The 22,995-nt window shown below is 37.6% G+C and overlaps 2 protein-coding genes across 2 annotated transcripts in view; one reads left to right on the forward strand and one right to left on the reverse strand.

The window, feature by feature from the left end:
• Positions 1–1,035: 1,035 nt before the first annotated feature.
• LOC114662266 (electron transfer flavoprotein regulatory factor 1-like) lies at positions 1,036–13,343 on the reverse strand. Its single transcript, XM_028815660.2, has 3 exons — positions 13,242–13,343; positions 12,817–12,906; positions 1,036–2,845 (listed from the first exon to the last, which is right to left on the reverse strand). The coding sequence occupies exons 2-3, from the start codon at positions 12,859–12,861 to the stop codon at positions 2,627–2,629; spliced, it is 264 nt and encodes an 87-aa protein (XP_028671493.1). The 5' UTR covers positions 12,862–12,906; positions 13,242–13,343; the 3' UTR covers positions 1,036–2,626.
• Positions 13,344–13,371: 28 nt separating this feature from the next.
• dnai7 (dynein axonemal intermediate chain 7) overlaps positions 13,372–22,995 on the forward strand; it is a 55,671-nt gene continuing 46,047 nt past the window's right edge. Inside the window, exon 1 of the mRNA XM_028815649.2 lies at positions 13,372–13,441. Coding sequence (XP_028671482.2) covers positions 13,439–13,441 — 3 coding nt within the window. The 5' untranslated portion in view covers positions 13,372–13,438. The remainder of the gene's footprint in view (positions 13,442–22,995) is intronic.

Consider the following 22,995-nt stretch of genomic DNA (forward strand, 5'->3'; position numbering starts at 1 on the left):
ATAAGTTCAGACAGTCATATGGAGCAATGGCCCTTTCTTTCAGATCTATAATCAAGAGTGTTTTGGTCTCCTCCAGAACTATGTGATGTGACAACATTATTCCCAAAAAATGTTGGAGACTTTGAAAAACAGTGCAGCTCAATATACAGCAGAGGCTGTGCCTAATTCTACTGTTATAGTTAGTAGACTACCTGAAAATTGGAGGGATGGCAAACACTGAAGATGCAGCAAAAAGAATTAAAAAAGACTTAGACAAATACCAGATGGGAGACACTGTCATACAGGAAGCAACCTCTGATAAGGATTCAGGGGTTTGTGTTGATGCAACATTTTATTCAACCAAGCAATGCAAAAAATCAATTAAAAAGTCAAGTAATATATTGTTATATATCATAAAAACTGTTTAATTTAAGTCAAGGGATGTTAGGCTCAAACTATATAATGCACTTGTACTTACTGGAGTATTGTGTGCAGTTCTGGTCACCACAGTACAAGGACGACGTAGCAGCACTTGAAGCTGTGCAGAGGAGAGCAACCAAGAGCATCCTAGGACTTAAGGACATGGCCTACTCTGGCTGACTCAGAGAATTAAACCTGTTTATTCTCAAGCAGAGGAGACTGTGTGGGGACCTAATCCAGGTATTTAAATTCCCCAAAAGGCATCGGTAAAGTAGATCCAGCAACATTCTTTTGGCTTACGGATGAATCAGGTACTTGAGGACATCAGTGGAAATTAAGAAGTGGTGCATTTGAGACTAGGGAGCACTTCTTTACTCAGAGTGTTGTGGAACCCTGGAACAAGCTACCAAGAAATGTAGTTGAAGCAGAAACCTCGACAACCTTTAAGAAAAATCTGGATGAGATATTAGGACAATTTAGCTGTTAGTGAAACAAGCTTGATGGACTGAATGGTCTCCTCTCGTCTGTCAAATTTCATATGTTTCTATAAACCAGCAGTATTGCAGGACAATCTGTGACTGTGAATGAGTTAATCAAAATTTAATTTTTCTGAAATAAGAGTCACCACAAACAGTGTTTCAAAATGACATTTATGTTTATTAGTCTTTTACTGTATACTGAATTATATGTACAGTTAAAACCAATCAACTTATAAACCCAGTCATTCTGTGTAGGTACACCTAATTACGAAGCAGCAGAGTGAAGTGGTACGTAAAAAATAAAACATCATTTACTGTTCCAAATGAGTACTGGCACACTTTAAGGTAAATGTTATTGTAGTGCACAGAATTTGCACTGAAACCTAGTATAAATAAAACTCTCAGGCACATTTTGGGTATATTAAGGTTCAACCCATACTAAAATAATGCTCTTTTCCTTAAATGTGCATCACAACTTTGTGATAATGCTATTTCTTGTACAGTATTGCATTTTCAAACTTTTACTTCTGTATAGTTAATCATGACGAAGCGTGACAGGAAACACTGATCATAAGAGGTAAAGTCAGCTCATCATCAGATGCATTCATACTTGTTTAGATACTTCATACACAATGAAATATGGCTCAATGCACTTTAAACTGCATGCAAAATATTTTAAATTCACACACTACTAAGTGGGTAAGCAGCTTGCCTCAAGAGATTTGACTGAAAAGCATCAGTCAAATACATCTGGACAACTGCTAATGTTTTTTACATTCTCTTTCGTCTGTGTATGTTATGTACAGTTTATATGATTACAATGATGAATTACAACATTGTAACACTAGGTGACCACTATATAATCTAACAACCCAATTTTCAAACCTTTCCTTAATTCTCATATATACATCTGGTCTACATTGAATACTACAGTCTGTTTGTCATTACTACTCCAACACTCGACTCCCAAAAAGTACCACATACAAACAAGTCAGACTAGATAGATATCACGGGTAACTAAAGGTCTGTCATCAGTTTCAGTGTATTGCTCTTCAGTCAAGTTCAAGTATTCCTTTAAATAGCTGCGTGAGTTGTAAATTGTGTGTTGGTATGGAAAAGCATTCTTGTTTTGCTACTTCTAAGTGAAATAGGGGGCTGAAAACTAGATGCTAAAATGTGATAAAAATAATTCAACTGCTGTTCAGTTATATAGATTTTGTTTAAAAAATCTTGCGCACAGAATTTAGAGAAACTAATTAATGCTCGGATTAGGTTTAAAAGAAAATAAAACAAGAGTGTTCACAGTGTGCTTTCTTTGTACCTTTGAGAATGTAACAGTAATTTGCACTGTTATCTGCCATTGGGTCAATTTGAGTAAATCTACTTAATCTGTTCAAGTATGTTCTGACTTTTCTGCAGTGCAACACAAAGTGGAAGTGATTAACTTTTAGTAAACCTAGTTTCTTGCTGCCACTGCTGCATACACTGCTTTTTCAGTACATTATGCACTAGTAGAAACTGTACTATCATCTCATTACCAAATTTTTAAATGATTTCTAAAGTCTGAATCAAACTGGCTCAAGCCAATACTCTTCAGATTTAATTAGTTTACAAAAATCTCAAAAAATTCCACATCAGTGATTTTAACAGATTTTTTTCTCATGTACTTGGCCTCATCCTGAATTAAGTATACAGCATTACAGCTTTAGACGTACAAATATGCATTCTAAAGTTGCTTGTCAGTGCAATTATTCAGTATTCCCATCAGAGTAATACCTCTGCTTCATCGCTCGGTATTTTCGAAGATAATATAAAGCTTCCAATTCCTTTATCACATATTCTCCACGGGCTATTAACTCTTTGATCTTTTCTGGGTCCGTGACATCTTTATTTTTCAAGAAAGCTGTCTTGAGACGATCTTTGAAGTAGTCTTCACCTTTGGGGTATTCTCTTCCAAGATACAGAAGCTTAAAAAGAAAGCATTGTATACATTAAGGGAGGCGAATGATTGTTTTTGTTTAAGTCTTTAGTAAAACCCCATGTCCAAAAAAAAGTTGGGACGCTGTGTAAAATGTAAGGAAAAAAAACAATGTTAGGATTTGCAAATCATTTAAACCCATATTTAATTGAAAATATTACTGTTGAAAGAGGTGGCGCAACACGGATGCTCTTGTCCGAGCCTTTTTGAAACGTGTTGCTGGCATCAAATTCAAAATGAGCATACATTTGTCATAAAACAGTAACATTTCTCAGTGTCAGCTTTTGGTATGGTGTACTGTTTTCAATTAAATACTGTATGGTGTGTATCATCGCACTCGTGTTTTTATTTACATTTTATACAGTTGCTCAGTCTTGTTGGAAATGGGGTTATAGACGAAACATACAAAATCCAGTTTGCCTTTACTTAAAAGCACGGTGTCCAAGTCAAATCAAGGCTTCCCTTCTATGACAGTAAATGCCAGGTTTTATAAGGCTAACTATAAATATCTCATACTATAAGCATAAGAAGTAAGCAAAATAAACACAGTACTCATTAAACAGGCGTTCATTAATATAAGCAATTACATTTTCGTGGTGGGCAGAAAATATAATTTCTTACTTCATTCCTGGCCATACTATCTGTTTTCTTCTCACATGTTTAAAAGAGCACTTCTTATTGCAAGCAGATGAACAAGTGTATTATCATGAGTATAAAGTACAATGGCATGTCCCCTACACACGAGTGACAGCAGCAGGATAGGTCTGACAAAAAAATAACTAACAGCAAATAGATTACAACACACAACAGTAAAGGATGTTGTATAGTGTTAGCCATTATGGATGTGGTAAGAAGTCAAGCAAAGTGACACCTTTTATTGGCTAACTAGAAAGATTACTTCTTGCCTGAAGAAGGGGCCTCAGTTGCCTCGAAAGCTTGAATATTGTAATCTTTCTAGTTAGCCAATAAAAGTTGTCATTTTGCTTGACTTCTCACAACACACAACAGTACATAGAAAAGCATACAATTACAAAAAAAAAGACTAGCATTAGGTTGCTAAAAAATTGATTCTAGCAGAGCAAAAGCTGAAGTTAGATAAATGTATTTTGTTTGTAAATCAAATCAAAGTCTTTATTGTCACTGTAGCAATAAGACATTGTACAAAGAAATTTTTTAGTAGGCTATCTTATATCATACTCAAAATTCCAGTTACTCATTTATAGACACACATTCAGTTACTTTGAATGTATTGCAAATTTTTACAATTTTTGAAATGAGTAAAATTAGAAACCACCTTCATATAGCTAAAGTGAAACAAGACAGAGTTCTAAGCCTTACTAAATACATTCAGATATTTTAGGACTAATAGCTGAAAAAAGCACACATCATACAAAAGCTTGTATAACAACATTACACCCAAATTATTCTACAAGTAATCATTCTGCCTTTGGAACTCCAGTTAACAAGGCAATCAGAACTAAAATAACAAACTGTACTTTGAATATAACAAACGGTATTCAGAATATGAAAACATGCAATTCCATCTCCCTTTGTATAATGTAATTGTATAGTACTATACAGTATAGCGTGTAGGCATACAAAGATTGAGTTTCTTTTAAGCAGAGCAACAATGTTAAACATTTGTATCAGACATTATCAAAAGAGACATGCCATATTATATAACCTTTGCACCCAAAACAAAAGGGAGTACAACAAGAAGGGTATCTCCACCCACCTTCCTGTTATCAAACCCACTTTAATCTGTTCAGAGTGCCGAGGGCCTGAGGCTATCCTGGTACCACTGAGTTCAAGTCTGGCTTCAGCCCTGGATGGGGCGTTTCATAATCTGAATTTGTACTAACTCAATGAACAAGGAAAATAGGACAACATGCTGTGTGCAGTACATGTCAAGAAAGGACATGCTTAAGCCGTATTCTGCACTTGTGAAGCCCTAGATATCTTCTAGCTAGTTTTATTAAACTATTTTTAAAGAATATACATAAAGAAGTCAAACCATTGTAAATGTTATTACCTTTTGCACATGAAACACAAGGATATCTAATTATGAGACATGACTATTAAGAATATCTGTGATATATGACTTTTTCTTCTTAGGTCCAAGCAAGACAAATATGAACAGGGGAGAAGAAATCCTGTTTTTCTATCACAAAAGTACATTTACGAGGTGTGATCAAAAAGTATGGTCAATGTTGATGCAGAGCACCATCCAAGAGCAATGCAAAAAAATTCAATGCAGATTGTGACATGTCCATCCTAGAGCCTAGTTTGTTTCAATGTGTTTGACACTGTCAGTAGTTTGTGAGCCACTGTTGAGTTCAACAGTGTTTGTTATTAATAATGGATATCGAGCAGTGCATTAACATGAAATTTTGTTTCAAATTGCAAAAAGCTCAGGAAACCCATCAGATGTTAAAATCGGTTTATGGTGATAGTGCACCGACAATTAAGACTGTTTAAAAGTGGTTTGATTGATTTCGTAATGGATCTGACTCGGTTGAAGACGAGAAAAGATCAGGACGTCCTTCAACATTAATAACCGAAGAAAATGTTCACAACGCTCCTTGTTACACATCCCTTCTAGTATGACAATTTCTGTGGGAAAAAAAAAAAAACATTACGCTGTGTCCGCATCCACTTTATTCGCCGGATCTGGCCCCGTGCGACTTCTGGCTGTGCCCTAAATTGAAAATGACAATGAAAGGCAAATGATTTCGATCCATTGAGGACATCCAGGCAGTCACGACAGCCCAACTAAAGACACTCTCGAAAGATAACTTCCAGAACTGCTTCGCAAAGTGACAGGAGTTTTGGAATAAGTGCATTCAAAGTGGAGGAGAGTATTTTGAGGGTGACTAGTAATTGTAAAACTTGTACTGCAATAAACATTTCTTTTTTAAAACATTCACTGTATTTTTTGATCATACCTCATACTTATTTGGCTGATGCTTTTATCCAAGGTGACTTACAGCCTTTATGATACAGCTGCTTACATTTCTTCTGGTCTTCCAACTGGAGCACAGACATGTCCTGTGACTTGTTCATGGTCACACAGTAGTAGTGAGATTTGAACCTGCAACCTCAGGGTCTGAAGTCCAAAGCCTTAACCACTACACCACACTGCCTCACCATTAGTCACTATACTCATTGAAACATGGCCACCTAAAGCCATGCACTCTGTTTTATTGCAAGTTGCACCCATTGATTTGTTTAAGCAGCCTAGTCCTAAAAAGGGTTGTGCAGAGCTTGAGCCCATCCAGAAACAACAATTGTCAGGTAGTAGCCCATCTGACACAGTTTACCTGTCCATCATATGGCATACTTAAACCTACACATTCATACTGTGTAATGTAGTAGCCCCAGCTAATCTAACATCCACTGCCTTGACAAATACAGTAAAATTCAAAAATCTAATAAATTAATAAATCTAGAATTTGAACAGATATCGTTTTCACCATGAATTAATCCCCTTAACAACATTCATATTTTTACTTAAAGATGTGGGATTATGTCCCCTACATCTTTGCCAATATATATACTGTATATATTTATATACTAAAGAAAAAAATTTAAGCCACATATGAAAATCATTGAAGCCTCTGGCAAAGACATAAACTCACTTTTGAGGCCCACTTTCCCCTTCAGCACACAAGACATAATGCAGAGTCAAGATGGCATCACCAATTACTTTAAAAGCAGACATGACAGTGAGTATAAAATATTTGCCTTTGTTGTAGCATCTCTCTCAGAATGACCATTTATTTTCACATGCACTGTACATAAGAAGTCTGAAAGAAAAAGTGGAGACTGTTCGGGGAAATCAAACGTACTTGGTTTGTCTGCATTACTCTTTCATGAGGAACAAATCCAAAATTTTTCTATAATTTTATATAAATCATGTCATATTGGACAGCAACTCCCTAAATGATAAAACAAATCTTACTTTGTATTTTCCAAACTGCGTGCTTTGGCAAATTAGGAAAGTTTCTCTTGACTCTTTGCTCCTTTCCATATCACAGGCCACCTTTTCTCTAGTTCTCGATTTATTAAGCAATGCAATGTTATATAAGGGTAAGGTTTGATAAGCTGTTTACTGAATTTCTTTAAAAGCTTTTCAGCAAGACATGCTGTTAAAGACAGCTTATGAAATAAAGATGGATTTTGAAAATGGTGGCATAAGGTGGCATAGTTTTCCAACAGTTCCAGAGCCCCAAGTTCAATCCTGCCTCCGTTGCTCCACGAGGTCTGCGTGTGTGTCCACATTCTACACACACTAATTTTCTTCGCATAGAAAAATGTACTTATTAAAATAACTGATGACTCAAAATAGGCCTGGTGTGGATGTGCACAAATACAGTATACCTTTGAATGGAATGAGCACCTTCTCTAGAGATGCCACTTATAGATAGATAGATAGATAGATAGATAGATAGATAGATACTTTATTAATCCCATTATACTTCAGTCCTTTAAGCCTCTGTATTAAAATGAGCAGGCTCAGAAGCATGGATGCCCTTTTAAAGACAGATGTGACATGTTTGGTTTTAAACATACTGTATGCGAATATTAAGTAACAAGGACTCAGCTTTCTTATCATTCTAATTAAATATTTGTTAACAGAAATGTTAAAGGCCTACAGGTCCTTCAAAGAATTTGTATATTAAATTAGGGAGTACTGCTTGCCGGACCTGATTGTAATGACAATGTCCAATAAGTTCATGTTCTCCACTGGGTGCTTTAAAAGCTCTGGCAAACACTTGACATCATTGTGTGACATGGATATAAGGAAGCTTTACAGGACAGAAAGTTAGGCCTATAGCTAAAAGTGGCATTTAGGAATTAATACATGTTATCCTATATTAAGATGCATAAAAAAGAATTTACATTAATTTACTGAACCTTAAAATTATTAACAACTGAATCACGCTGATGCACTGTAAATTTTAAAGAGCTATTATGCAAATTGTCTTTACAAAAATATATAACTGTATAAATAAATCTTTTTTTTCACCAAAGCGCTAATTAAAAAAAACGTACCTTTTAAAATAAGGATACAACGTCATTTGAAGGATCTTTTTAGTAGGCTGTTGAATATTATAGCCGCTGTTTGAGGTGTGCAGTAACACAGAGTACATAGACGTGTGCTGTTGCTCCAATAGCACATACAGTACGTACTCTGAATACCTTATTAGTAATTTTAGTGTATGCTCGAAGGGTTTGGCAAGATGGTTGCATGACTTATTACAACTTTTTCCTTTTTGTTGTGCCTGCTTTTGCTACAAGGAGAAGCCACCTTGAAGGGTTTTACAGATGCAAACACAGTGGTAAGATAGACACCATGGGACAGGTGATAATTCTAATGCAGTGCTGCACTGAAGAGATCATGTTCTGGAGTGTTACATTTCTGCAGTACGCTACATAAAATAACTTGAGGGGCCAAGTGTCTAGGAACAGGCCATTTGGGGATATGCAACAGAATATGATCAGTAGTCAAAACTGGACTGCTGAAACAGTCAGAGCACAGGCTGAGGGAAAAAGTTGCTAGACTAAAAAGTTTGATCATTAATAATATATACAACCTCTATATAACCAAGTAAATCTGTAAATTATTAATAGTTGCTCTCCTTTCAACAAATTTTCACTCTCCTACTGAGTAACTGCCTTCTACATACATAACAAGCTATTTTTATGCCAAACACACACAGTATGAATATCACATGCTTTACATTGTCCCTAAAACACACAATGCTGCCTTTTTTCATTTGGACCAAAAATCTTTTTTTGCATTAAGCTTTCGAATTGACAACTTAAATGTCAGGTTGTCTGCATACTGGCTTTGAGTGCTGCTTCTACAATTGTGTAGAAGTGCACTGTATTAAAAGGCTCGTTGGAGAGTGCTAAACTGTTCTAACATTCTGTAGCAGTGAGCACACTCGTCATATTACACATCCTGTATACTGTATGTAAATGATGATTCAGTGATGATTTAATGATTCATTTCAGTCTTACATTGGTTAAATCAAGAGTTGACTAGAATCTTGTTACCTACAAAAAGAACAGAGGAATTACTATCTTAAGACAGACCTCAGTATGTGCGTCTCGGGAACTGCACGTCTGACATTGTGGTCAGCAACACAGGAGCGCCACAAGGGACTGTACTTTCTCTGGTCCTCTTCAGCCTGTATACATCGGACTTCCAATACAACTCGGAGTCCTGCCACATGCAAAAGTTCACTGATGACACTGCTATCGTGGGCTGCATCAGGAGTGGGCAGGAGGAGGAGTATAGGGACCTAATCAAGGACTTTGTTAAATGGTGCGACTCAAACCACCTACACCTGAACACCAGCAAAACCAAGGAGCTGGTGGTAAATTTTAGGAGGCCCAGACCCCTCATGGACCCCGTGATCATCAGAGGTGACTTTGTGCAGAGGGTGCAGACCTATAAATACTTGGGAGTGCAGCTGGATGATAAATTAGACTGGACTGCCAATATTGATGCTCTGTGTAAGAAAGGACAAAGCCAACTATACTTCCTTAGAAGGCTGGCGTCCTTCAACATCTGCAATAAGATGCTGCAGATGTTCTATCAGACACGGTGGTGTGCTGGGGAGGCAGCATTAAGAAGAAGGACGCCTCACGCCTGGACAAACTGGTGAGGAAGGCAGGCTCTGTTGTAGGCACAGAGCTAGACAGCTTGACATCTGTGGCAGAGCGACGGGCGCTCAGCAGGCTCCTATCAATTATGGAGAATCCACTGCATCCACTGAACAGTGTCATCTCCAGACAGAAGAGCAGCTTCAGCGACTAGACTGCTGTCACTGTCCTGCTCCACTGACAGACTGAGGAAATCGTTCCTCCCCCAAACTATGCAACTCTTCAATTCCACCCGGGTGGGGGGGGGGGGGGGATTTTAAACGTTAACATTATTCAAAGTTATTGTCTGTTTTTACCTGCATTTTTATTACTCTTTAATTTTGTTTTTTTTTCTATTTTTTTTTGTATCAGTATGCTGCTGCTAGAGTATGTGAATTTCCCATTGGGATTAATAAAGTATCTATCTATCTATTTATCTCTATCCACAGTGTTGGTTTATATTTCTTAGTCAAAGTAATGTATTGCAGTCTCTTATGGGTTCAGATCTGGCTTGTATGGCAGCACTACACACATTCTGATACTGGGAGAGTTTGTTTTATAAAACTTCCATCATGTAATCCATTCATGTCCAAAGCCTATCTTGCTGGAACCCTGTGGCTGCAAGTTTTTGTTCCTTCTGATTCCTCCTTTAACTGGACTTGTGTCTTAACAAACTTAATAGTTATTTCACAGTTTATACTTTAATGGCATCAACACAGAAATTCACAATAGGGTTTCTTCACTTCCTATAGGGTTTTTAACATATAAAATGGTGACTTACACATAGCAATTAATGCATTTCCCTCATTTTATCAGTTTTCCTCATCTTCTGAATTTAGATTGCTGTTTAAGCCATAGCTTGTTACTATGCTTAAAGAGAGAATGACAATGAAGTATGATCTCTCCTTTAAAGTTCATTACTACAGCATATGGACCTTTGCCTGGTTTTCTGTTGGTTGAAAGGCACTAATGTGTTAATTCAATAAAAATAATAAAATGAATGAGACATGCAGGCCTTCAATATCTATATATGCCCAATTTCTTAGGAAAGTAAACCTCACATTGCAGAGTCAATGCATGCTAGATGAACTACGGTGTTATGATTAAAAGCACAAAAAACTGACTTATCATGAAATCATCTGAAATCAAAATTTACAACAATGACAGACCCCAGGACCAAGGTTTGTTTTGTTATGGTCAGTAGTGCTGTCTTTAAATGAGGGGAACCCACTGTAGTTGGGCTGTACCAACAGCAACATTTGATCTGTGCACAAAATCCGTTTTTGACAAAGAATCCTCAGTCATCAAAATGATTATAAGCAATATCATTAATGATTTTCTGAGGACTATAGTGTCCACTTCATAGCATTTTACCTCTGTCTAATTCCTGCTTCTTTTCGTTTGCAAACATGGTGAATTTCATGATAGGCTGGCATTCATGACTGACTAGGACAATGTACGAGGGACGTTCAAAAAGTTTCCGTACTTTTATATTTTCGTTGGAAACAGTGAAGATGGGAGGAGTAGTAATTGGGCAAAAAAAAGTTGGTATGACGCTGAGAAAATTGCATCACAAACGAAGGTGACTATGCAGAAAAGTGATGTAATTTGTTTTTGAAATTCTTTATAGAGTTTTTTAAAAAAAGTGCAGAGACTTTTTGAACGTCTCTTGTTTTTTTTTATATTAAATTAATTAAATAAGTCCTTAACAGAGACAGAGAGAGAGGTTAGGAGCATGTGCTGATACAGCACTTTGCCGCACCCACCACATGACAAACCACCTCAGAAAATAGTTTTAATTAAACAGACTCGGAGCACTGTTCACTTTTGCTAATAAAAGACAAAATAAAATGCAAACAATTGATTCAATGGAGCACATAAATTGCCATCAGAAATACATCAAATGTTACCACATCAGATAGATCCTATTCCATAATATCTTGCAATAAGGAATATTTTAATATGAATAAAGTTACCAGGAGATTTTGAGTCTGCTGTGAACGATATAGACTAAGCTGATTTGTGATTGCAGTTAAATAAAATGGAGTTGTATATTATTATAATACATTCTTTTTATTTTGCTACTAGAGAGTGACGACCCACTCAATGTTGATTAGGCATGAAGTTAAGAATTTCATTGCACGCTTTACAACGTACACATGGTGTAGCATATGAATACTACTACACAGAAACTACATATGATCGATATACAATATATATATATATATATATATATATATATATATATATATATATATATATATATATATATATATATATATATACACACACATATATACATATATATAAGTTGCCAATTTTCTGTTTTCTTACAGGATTTCAGCTTTGGCTCCTTATGACAAATAATTCTTTACATTTATACCATGCTTTTTTCACTACTCAAAGCAGTGTACATAGTTAGTGGGGAGCCACTTCAACCACTGACAATGTGTAGCATCCACCTGTATGATGCAACGACAGTCATTTTTGTGGCGGTACACTCACCAAAGTGGTGAAAGGGTGAGAGTGACAGCTAGTTAGGGACAGGGGGTGATTAGGGGGCCAGAATGACCAGGCCAAGGTGGACAATTTAACCTGGACATCGGGGTAAACATTACTCTTTACAAACGATGCCCAGGGATCTTTTATGACCACAGAGAGTCATCATCTGAAGGACGTCACCATTTTATCAGCACAGTGTCCCCATCACAGCACTGGGGCATTGAGATCCACATTCTGACCACACAGGGTTAATGTCCGCTGCTGGCCTCGCTAACAACTCTTCCAGCAGCCACCCAACTCATCAAAGTACTGGCTGTCCCAAACATGCTTAGCTTCATGGTCAGTTTGGGTGATGCTATATAAAAAAAGGTAAGGTTTTTCGTTTTATACATTTTACCAGTGTCATATTAGCTTTTATTATTCTTTTCAGAATTTAATTCCAAAAAAATAAAAGTGAACAAAAAAATCTACATTATTTTCTAGATTTATACATTTTTGATAAAATGATAATTATTTTTAAACAACTAATGTATTAAGCACTGAATGCGCTATCTAACTAGAGTTCCTACAAAAAAAGGGATTAATTAGCATGATTTACTTTGTGTCCTAAAACTTTGAAAAGAGCTGAATACCCCCACTCACTATTACCGTAACTAGTTGTTCCACTCGAGTTTTCTTGACTGTCTGGAGATGTTCTTCTACATCGTAAATGCGCTTTATAAAACCCAAAACTGCCTGGCTGATCAGCGGACTAATAAACTAAAGCTGCGCTTTGATTTCAGCCCACAACTTTTTTTGACTTACATTTTTATACAGTCTGATGACCTCGCTTCTTAAAGGGGTGGCCATTGTCAACGCTGAGAATTTTAGTGATCTTGTCAGTCTTCATTAGACCTGCAATGATCCACAAGAAGAAACTCCAAGTTTGAGCGATTTACAAGTTAGTAGGGCAAACACGCCCTTCTGTAAAATGCACATTTTACGTTAACGATTTAACAATATTTGTCGTCAAGATCAGATGTTATAATAAGATTTATTGTAAGTTCTCCTTGTTAAAGTTCCAAACATTGCCAACAGGGTTGGACTTTGTTGTTCTTGACAGTGTCAAATACAATGCACATTAGCCACATAAATTTCAAGTAGAGTAATCAATAGTCGACGAATGTTAATGACTAGTTTGTGACTGTTACATTATTAAAGGCATGGATAAATATAAAACATGATTCTACCTCCTGCAAACTATTCTCTTCGTATTCTTATTCTCCGTATTCTTTCCCTCTCACCTTACCACTGACTGCCGTAAACCGGCTTCTTTTGTCGAACTTCCTTTACTGCCGTCTTGCGAGTTGTTACCAAGTTACCGTTTCCAAGACCACGGGCGACCGATGTAAACATTCCGTTTATAGACAGTGGAGTCCTCGCGAAAATGGTGAGTTCGAAATGTTTTTTTTTAAACCCTGACTTCTCAACTCGTGGGACTTTCTGTAACGGTGACAGCTTTCTTTATTTTTTATTAGAATTTTGTTCACGCGAGAAAAATACCAAAGCCAAAGGCAGCAAATCCAAACTCGCTTCTATACTGCAGAAACACGCGCGTTAGTTTTTATAACACTAGCTTGATGCCTTCAGAGCTTTGCCGTTTGTTAGTCTATTTCATTTGATAGGCAACTTAGAAGCTCAGAGCCCTGTGCACTTTTAAAAGTATTATATAGTTTAAATAAAAGGCATTCAATAAAAGTTATACAAAACATAATTCGGTACCTCAGAAATACAGAAATACTATACGTACATATTTCTTTAAAAAATTAAATAAGCTTCTTGGAGCATCCAAAATAATATAAGTAAATGTAAATGGTATTTATTAAATATAAGGTCAGTATGCAATGAAGTAGAGAAGATAAAGTCATGGTGGCCACAGTCAATACGAAAAGTCAGGTCAAAATCTATCTGTCTTATGCCAAATGGCTATCCATCGCTTTTAAGGGTATTCTGCATTGTATTGCAGTAATGCCCATAGAATATTAGAATATTTTAACAGTTGTAATTGTTTTTCACACTTTGATCAAGATATTTGGAACAACACCTTTGAATAAAAGTGGCTGTGATGCCATGTCCAGGGTCGTCTCAAGATATTTTTTAATGGGGTAGTCAGACAGGCCCAGTGGATATCATGGGGTGGCACACTTAAATGCTACAGCACAGGCAAATTAAAGGTATAACAGTTATTAATATAAAATTATGTAATAGTGATATTAAACAGAGCAGAAATCAGATCATTCATTGGCCTATTAAATACCAATTTGTCAAATTCCTGTTTGAAGGAATCATCTGCAGAAGTGTACTGTTGATGAATATTAGTGTTGTGTTATGATATGGATTTTTCTTATACCGCAATACCGGTATAAATAGCCTAAACAACGTTCAGAACGTGGCGCAGCGGGAAACTGTTTAAGGGGGGACCTTTTTCTCTGCTACACTGCTAAACACGCATGCAACGGAGTACATGCTTTAGTGGAGGTATTGAGCGGTGAAAATGGACCGAGAACATTCCGAAACTGAAGCTGTAGCAGACAGTAAATTTGAACATGATGACACAGAAGAACATTTGCCAAAAAAAGGAGCTGTGTCTGTTGTCTGGAGATACTTTGATTTTAAAAGGTCGGATGTGGACCAAACAACTATTTACTGCAAATGCTGTTGAGCTACAGTTGTCGCCGGAGGCGGCAACAAGAGAAATTTGCTGCACCACCTTAGCTAGAGGACACTCGAGTCAGACGTCACTTGTAGACGCGTTTGCTAGAGTGACTGCCTACAACAAAAAAAGCAAGCGGTGGATCGAGATAACCAACGGCATTACAATCCATATAGCTAACGTGTCAGTGGACAGAGATTGGTAACATTAACAGAAAATTTAGTTGGTTACAAAAAATATTTACTATTTATTCCTTTTCTAAGAAATGTTCAGTGCAATACAACTTTTGACAAGCACCTCTGGATATTTTACTAAGTCTAAATGCATCTTTGGATGGTTGAAAATATGTTGTCAAAATTTTAGTTTAAGTTGTTTGCAAAATTTGTTCAATAAAAATGTTCTATATTTTGACCGCAGCTGTCATGCAATGTGATTCTTTCTCTTCATTAGTGCCACCCCCTTGAAAACTATCACTTTATGGGGCCATAAAAAACCTGTATTAATACTTTTTTTTGTACAATGCACAATTCTCATGACAGTGGAATAGGTTATTCTTCGCCAGTCTACTGCATTAATTGCAGTGGAAAGTGTGGTTAACATACACTCATGCATGGGAAAAGAATACCATCGAATACCATGAAATCTGTATAATTTTGAAAAATCCCATGATATAGAATTTTGGTCATACCGCCCAGCACTAATGAATATTGTACTTAAAAATTATAATCTGATAGGGTATGTATTCTATACATGTATAATTATTATATAATCAAAAGTGAATTATAAATTGCAAAATGTTTAGTGTTAAAACACACCACAAGCCAGATTTCATTTTCATTTTATTCCAAAATAAACTAAACACAATGAAAACATATCAAACACACAGGGTTAACTGGAGTATAGTACTATACAATCATGCTTTAATATACATATATTTATGTTCTCAGTATATCGCCCTGTAGGTCAAGTAGTTACTCATTCACAAATGAATTGACAAAGGCACAAATATTTTATGTGTGGAAAAGAAGTTGAATATAAATTTGTAATTCACGTTAAATGAAGCTACCGTACATTACTTGCTACCTGTAGACAGCATGTAATTTAGGTAATGTAGCTAATCTTAAGCTTGCCAATTACACTAACTGACTGGCTAAAGTTATCCAGTTAGCTTGTTACATTACTTACTGTATCTCTTCTGTAGCTGTAGGTAGGGTTGCAAGTAGCCACCATTCAAACAAAATCACTAGTGTTTTCAGCAGCAGCACTGTGAAATGCAGGGGTTCTTCAACTTTTTAATCTGAGGACATAAATAAGTATGTCAGTACCAAACTGGGACCCAAGGAGAGGTTTATTGTCATAATGAGAGCAGAGCCAACCACAGACAAAAAACAAAGAAAAAAGTAAATGTTTTTCTTTCCAATACATAATATTTCTCACACAAATCTTACTAGAAGTGTAAAGTTGAATGCAAGTATATTGGTAATAAATACAATACTTCTCATTTAAAACTGAGCTTCCTGAGGTATATTACTGCCAGTCTAAATGTTTAGTAAAGCAGAGAGAAATAAAGTCTTTACATCAGGTGGTATGATAAAAGGATATTATTTTTGAAAGGGCAGCATGAATGGTCACTTAGCTTAGTCTTGCCTCATGGTCAAGTCAAGTAAGAAATAAAGTACAGTAGAGTCTCGCTTATCCGACATAAATGGGCCGGCAGAACGTCGGATAAGCGAAAATGTCGGATAATGGGAGGTGTTAAGAAAAAGCCTATTAAACATCAAACTATGTTATAATTTTACACATTACGAGCCTAATACAGTGGAACCTCAGTTCACGAACATCTCTGAACACGTACAAATCGGGTTATGACCAAAAAGTTTGCCAAACTTTTGCCTCTGTGCACGACCACACACTCGGTATAGGAACAAGCCAGTTTCCCTTTCGGTTTGTGCGCGCCGATGATTTCCGTACATGTTCAGTCTCTCCCTGTGCATTCCCTGTGCAGCGTTAGAGAAAGAGCGTGAGAGAGAGAGACACAGACAGACACATGCACGCGCAAGAGAGAGAAAGAGAGAGAGAGAGAGAGACACATGCACTCACGCGCGTAAAAGAGAGGCACGCACGCAAGAGAGAGAGAGATGCACACACGCGCACACACACACACGAGACTCATGCGCGCACATGCACATGCACACACACACATGCATGAGAGACACGCACGCCAGAGAGGGCCAGCCACATAATCCACTGTAATCATGTTTTACAACAAAACAACAGAAAAATTTAACTGAAAAAATGAACTTAGCAACAAAAAATAGACTACGCTCACGCTCGCAACTTGCAGTTCTTGTTGCTGATTGATGCGTTTTTTTTTTGTTTTTTTTTTTTGCGGTGGGACGTCGGATAATACAGAATGTTGGATAAGCGAAGGTTGGATAAGCGAGACTCTACTGTATTTAAAAATAATTCATTGTTGCAGTTTATTTACCTTATCTTAAATAACATTAAATAACATTTTTTTATTTATAAATAAGAACATGATTAACAAAACCTTCTTCTAAATGACTTTGCAAATTTTTTAGCATATTCCTGTTGTCTCTTATCTGAGTAAACAAGTAGAGTCGCGTAGCTATATTATTCCTAAAGCAATTAAGCGCTATTTGTATTTTATATGGGATATATCTTGATGATGCCCTGCGGTGGGCTGGTGCCCTGCCCAGGGATTTCTTCCTGCCTTGTGCTCTGTGTTGGCTGGGATTAGCTCCAGCAGACCCCCGTGACCCTGTGTTATAGGCGATGGAAGGATGGATAAATCTTGATGAAGAATTCAGAGAGTAATCCAGTTTGAAACATTAATGCTAAAGATTTTTGATATTTTCTGGTGTTCTTACAGTTCTCAGTGGTCCAACAAACATGTCGTCCACACTACCAGGACACTTATCGACTTACTTATCGAACCACTGTAAAATATTGTGATGGGAAAGAATGCTTCCTCACTGATTCACGTTAAGTTAAATCATTATATAATTTTTGCAGAAGCAGGGGCAGAGCTGAATGTTTCAGCAGAAAATTTGAGAGCGAGTCATTTTCTGTGTTAAACCTTCATATAGTCTCTCTTCTAAAGATGGAAGTGCCTTTCGAAAGAATGAACACAATCAGTGTGTTATCTTGTGTTATGTTGCAATCAGTCTCTGTTTTATGTACAGTCATTCACAACATGCTCCATCAGAAAATGATTCACAAGGCAAAAATTATTACATTATTAAGCAGAACAAAATGAACACAGCAAATGGAGCACAACATAACATAACATTCTCAGACCCACTTAATCCAATTCAGAGTCATGGGGGGACAGTCTGGAACCTATCCAGCCAGTTCTGGGTGGAGGGTAGGAACTACAAGAAAATGCACATAGTAAAAGTGAAAGACAGGATAACAGTGGCTTGCTGTACATTGAGGGGTATTCCGGACAAGCACTGTGTTTCTACATTCTCGCCATGTCTACATCTCTTATGTCTCTCTTGGTACTCTGTTTTTTTTCCATATCCCAAAGATACACGTTTTAAGTGAACTGGTGACTCTAAATTGTCACTGCTCAAGTGAGTGTGAGTGTGTGAACAGTGCAGTTATCTGTCCCACAATAGATTCATTTCCTGTTTAGGTTGCTGTTGAGTTAGGGTCCAGCCCCCATGACTCCAAACTGTATTTTACAAGTTTAATAAAGAATAGAAAACAAATGAATGCTATACAGTGGATTCCATTTTGGAATAAGGCTGTGACATAACAAAAATGTGGAAAAAGTGATGCACTGTAACTTGGTTGGGAAAATACTGTATACTTTTTGGAGGGACTACATTAGGAACCTAATAATAACAACAACAACATTTATTTATATAGCACATTTTCATACAAATAATGTAGCTCAAAGTGTTTTACATGATGAAGAAAGAGAAAAAAGACAAAATAAATAAGAATTAAAATTAGGGAACACTAATTAACATAGAATAAAAGTAAGGTCTGATGGCCGGGGGAGGACAGAAAAAAACTAAAGGAAACTCCAGACGGCTGGAGAAAAAAAAAAATCTGCAGGGGTTCCAGGCCACGAGACCGCCCAGCCCCTCTAGGCATTCTACCTAACATAAATGACCTCAATCAGTCCTCATTGTATTCAGGGTTCTCATGGAAGAAGTTGATGATGATGGTCATGTGGACTTCTGGCCTTTAATCCATCAATGTAGGGACATCATGGTGCTTCGATTAGTTGGTGGTGGCGCAGATCGCCACCACAGAAAACCGGAAAAAGAACAGAAGAGAAAGTAGGGGTTAGTAAGGATTTTGGAGCCTCCATGAATAATAATGATAATTGATTGAATATACAGAGCATCAGGATTAAACTAAGATGAAGCTATGAGAAGGCCATGTTAAAGTAATGTGTTTTCAGCAGTGTTTTAAAGTGCTCCACTGTATTAGCCTGGCGAATTTCTATTGGCAAGATATTCAAGATTTTAGGTGCATAACAGCAGAAGGCCGCCTCACCACTTCTTTTAAGTTTAGCTGTTGGAATTCTAAGTAGACACTCATTGGAAGATCTAAGGTTACGATTTGGAGTGTAAGGTGTAAGACATAGACAGTAATAGACAGTAGGCAAGCTAAAAATTGGATTTACTCAGCATGTTTAGATTAATTCTGCCATTCTTGGTATGGCTTTAGTCAGTCCAGCTGCATTGTAGCCCAAGCATGGCCAAGTTAGCTACACAAATTTATCTACAGAGTTATGAATCGGTAGTGATACATGTGTCTAACAAGTAAAAATATAGTCTTTTAGCACCCAGGTCACCAATGTGGACCATCAGCACTTTTGTTGAAGCTGACCATAAGAAAATGCTCCTAGTTTCACAGTACAATCCAAACTACTCCCTAGATAATGAAGCAGCACCCAGCATCTTGCTGTGAGTTACCACTATCAGTACCTACAGGTATTAAACTAAATCTTCATCTCCATGTACACCAAAGCTAAAAGAAAGCATCTGAACTTTTGGTGTCTAGTTTAAGGATGTCACAGTACCGGAATTTTTGGGTTTGATACCAATACCAGTGAAATTTCACAATATTCGATACTGTGATAGATGGCTGGGGACCTTGCCCCAACGGGAGGCCTGGAGAAGCAGGGGACCGGGAGAGGGGCAATTCCTTTCTCAGGTTGCAAGAGGGCAGCCATCTTGGATGGTGTGGAAGCCATGGAGCTGGAAGGATCAACCCTGTGGGAATCCGTGGCCACCGCCAGGAGGTGCCTGAAGGACTATGGAGCCTTGGACCGCAGCACTTCCGCCACACCAGGAATTGCTACAAGAAAGTCATCAGGGAGCACATCCAGGTGCATTATAAAAGAGGCCGCCTCACTCCATTCGAGGAGCCGGAGTCGGGTGGAAGAGGACGGCGCTTGCGAGAGAGGAGTGGAGGTGGCAGAAGAAAAGAAAGGACTGAGCCATGTGAGTTCATTGTGGCAGTATTGTGCTTTGTGTTGAATATAAAAAGAAGAATAAACGTGTATGTGTTTGGACATCTGGCTGTCTCAGTGTCTGTCTGTGTCCGGGCTTCTTTTACAATACCCATTTGATAATCATGACGAAAACAGAAATCTCATTCATTGGCTTTTTATTAATAGTACCTCAGTTACTCAACTAAACAATATTGTGCCTTTTCTGAAATAGAATATAAGATACTGTATATAGCAACAAATTTAAAATCGTGGCACATCCATCAAGTAGTTACCCAACTATCATTTAATTAAACTAGTTTTGGCAGTGGGGGCATCGTAGCGCAGGGGTAAGGAGACCTGGGTTCATGACCTGTTTCCTCCCTGCGTGCAGTTTGCATGTTCTCCCCATGTCTGAGTGTGTTTCCTCTGGGTGCACTGGTTTCATCTCACAGTCCAAAGACATGCAGGTTATGTGGATTGGCAATACTAAATTGGCCTGGTTGTGTGTGTGTGTTGGCCCTGTAATGGACTTGTGCCATGTCCATTGTTTGTTCCTACCTTGCACCCTATGCTAGTTGGGATAAGCTCCTGCACCCCCCACGACCCTATTCAGGACTAAGCGGGTTAGAAAATGACTGACTAGTATTGGCATTCATAAATATAAAAATACAATGCAAGGATGAAATTTTAATTTGTAATAGACATGGAGATTCTCCCAGTGTAACACTAAATGAGAGGAATGCTTTAATCTCGGGGGAATTTTAGCATTGGGTTTATAAAGGATGATATCATCATGGACTACCTGATTTATCTTATGTGTAAATCCCAAATTCATTCTCTGACATTTTCTTTGCAGTAACTGAAATACTGCTTAAAATCAATACTAAAAATAAAAAATCAAACATTATATCTTACTGTTGAATTAGTGAATTCCAAAGTAATTCAGGGTATTTTAATTTAAACAAACTCTCTTTAAAGCAGTTTTTGTAACAACATGCTTTTTAAAGCTGGCTTGTCTCTTGGGTTTGTAACATCTGCTATTGTATACGATTAATATTAGCTGATTAGCTGGTTAAAAAAATTACAAAAAATTAATATTTAAAAATGAGTCAAATTGATTTAGTTTTCAAATGTCACAAAATCCTGGAGGTTTAATTTTCAAAATCTGTTCCTCCTTTTACATTTTGCATATGTCTAAACTTTAAATTCCTGTGTGAAATCAAACTTAATACTTTTACATTATTCAATTATTTTAGAACTCCTGCAAAACAATCTTTGTTGTGCCATTTTCAAAGTATCAATGTGACTGATAAGATTTTGTTACTACGTAGCCTGTGTACTAATCCAGAATGGACCTGCATTGTAACTGATTGACTGCATTATACAGTCCAAGGTACCAGTGGCGTAGGAAGGCAGGTGCGGTGGGTGCAGCCTGCACCGGGTACCAGCTCTGAGGGGGTGGCAAAAAATTGCCGGTTTTGTATTAATGCACCTTTTTGTTACATAAAATAACATGCCCGTTGCTCTGCCACGGATGTCAAACTGTTCAGCTCCGTGCCTACACTAGAGCCTGCCTTCCTCACCAGTTTGTCCAGGCGTGAGGTGTCCCTCTTCTTTATGCTGCCTCCACAGCACACCACCGCGTAGAAGAGGGCGCTCGCCACAACTGTCTGTTCGAACATCTGCAGTATCTTATTGCAGATGTTGAAGGACGCCAGTCTTCTAAGAAAGTATAGTCGGCTCTGTCCTCTCTTGCATAGAGCATCGGTATTGGCAGTCCAGTCCAATTTATCATCCAGCAGCACTCCCAGGTATTTATAGGTCTGTACCCTCTGCACACAGTCACCTCTGATGATCATGGGGTCCATAAGGGGCCTGGGCCTCCTAAAATCCACCACCAGCTCCTTGGTTTTGTTGGTGTTCAGTTGTAGGTGGTTTGAGTCGCACCATTTAACAAAGTCCTTGATTAGCTTCCTATACTCCTCCTCCTGCCCACTCCTGATACAGCCCACGATAGCAGTGTCGTCAGCGAACTTTTGCACGTGGCAGGACTCCGAGTTGTATTGGAAGTCCGATGTATATAGGCTGAACAGGACCGGAGAAAGTATAGTCCCCTGCGGCGCTCCTGTGTTGCTGACCACAATGTCAGACCTGCACATAATATGTTTGTATATTAGAATTTATCAGTAAAGTATGCTGTTTTGTTCATCCTGCTAAATAGCACGATCGCAATGCATTATGCTTTAAAGCAGTAAATTCATTTTATTTTGGTATTGACAAATGGAACAGCTCATTTCCTTGCTAGTGTAGGCAAGCCAAGTAACCACTTTGTGTGAAACCTACCTTGATTTTTACTTGCCACAATTGTTTTTATCACTGCCAATGTGCACAGTCCTGTATGCATAACCCTGGGTTCATGATAGATTTCTCCCACATTCCTGAACTGTATACACTGGTTAGAAAATGTATGGATAGATGGACATCTGTGGACCTGTGCGATGCAAACAGAGATTAAATGCAAAGCTGTGTAGGACATGGTATGAAAAGCTATTCACCTCATCATCATTATGTCTCTCTATTATAACTTTGTGACACTACAGAGATCTCAGATGTTTATTTTCTGTAGAAATTCTATTAACTGGAGATTTTGCTTTCCCCTGTTCTGTTGTCAGCTAGCCACATCCCTTTTGTAATGACAATGCACTTGTATTGTAATTTTTTATGTTAATGAAATTGAAATTGCTCTTTCACTGTGAATCTAGCAAATGATTTTTGCCATGCAATTTGAATGTGCATTCTATCAAGGAATGCA

The sequence above is a fragment of the Erpetoichthys calabaricus genome, chromosome 1, assembly GCF_900747795.2.
Source record: "Erpetoichthys calabaricus chromosome 1, fErpCal1.3, whole genome shotgun sequence".
Classification (NCBI taxonomy): domain Eukaryota; kingdom Metazoa; phylum Chordata; class Cladistia; order Polypteriformes; family Polypteridae; genus Erpetoichthys; species Erpetoichthys calabaricus.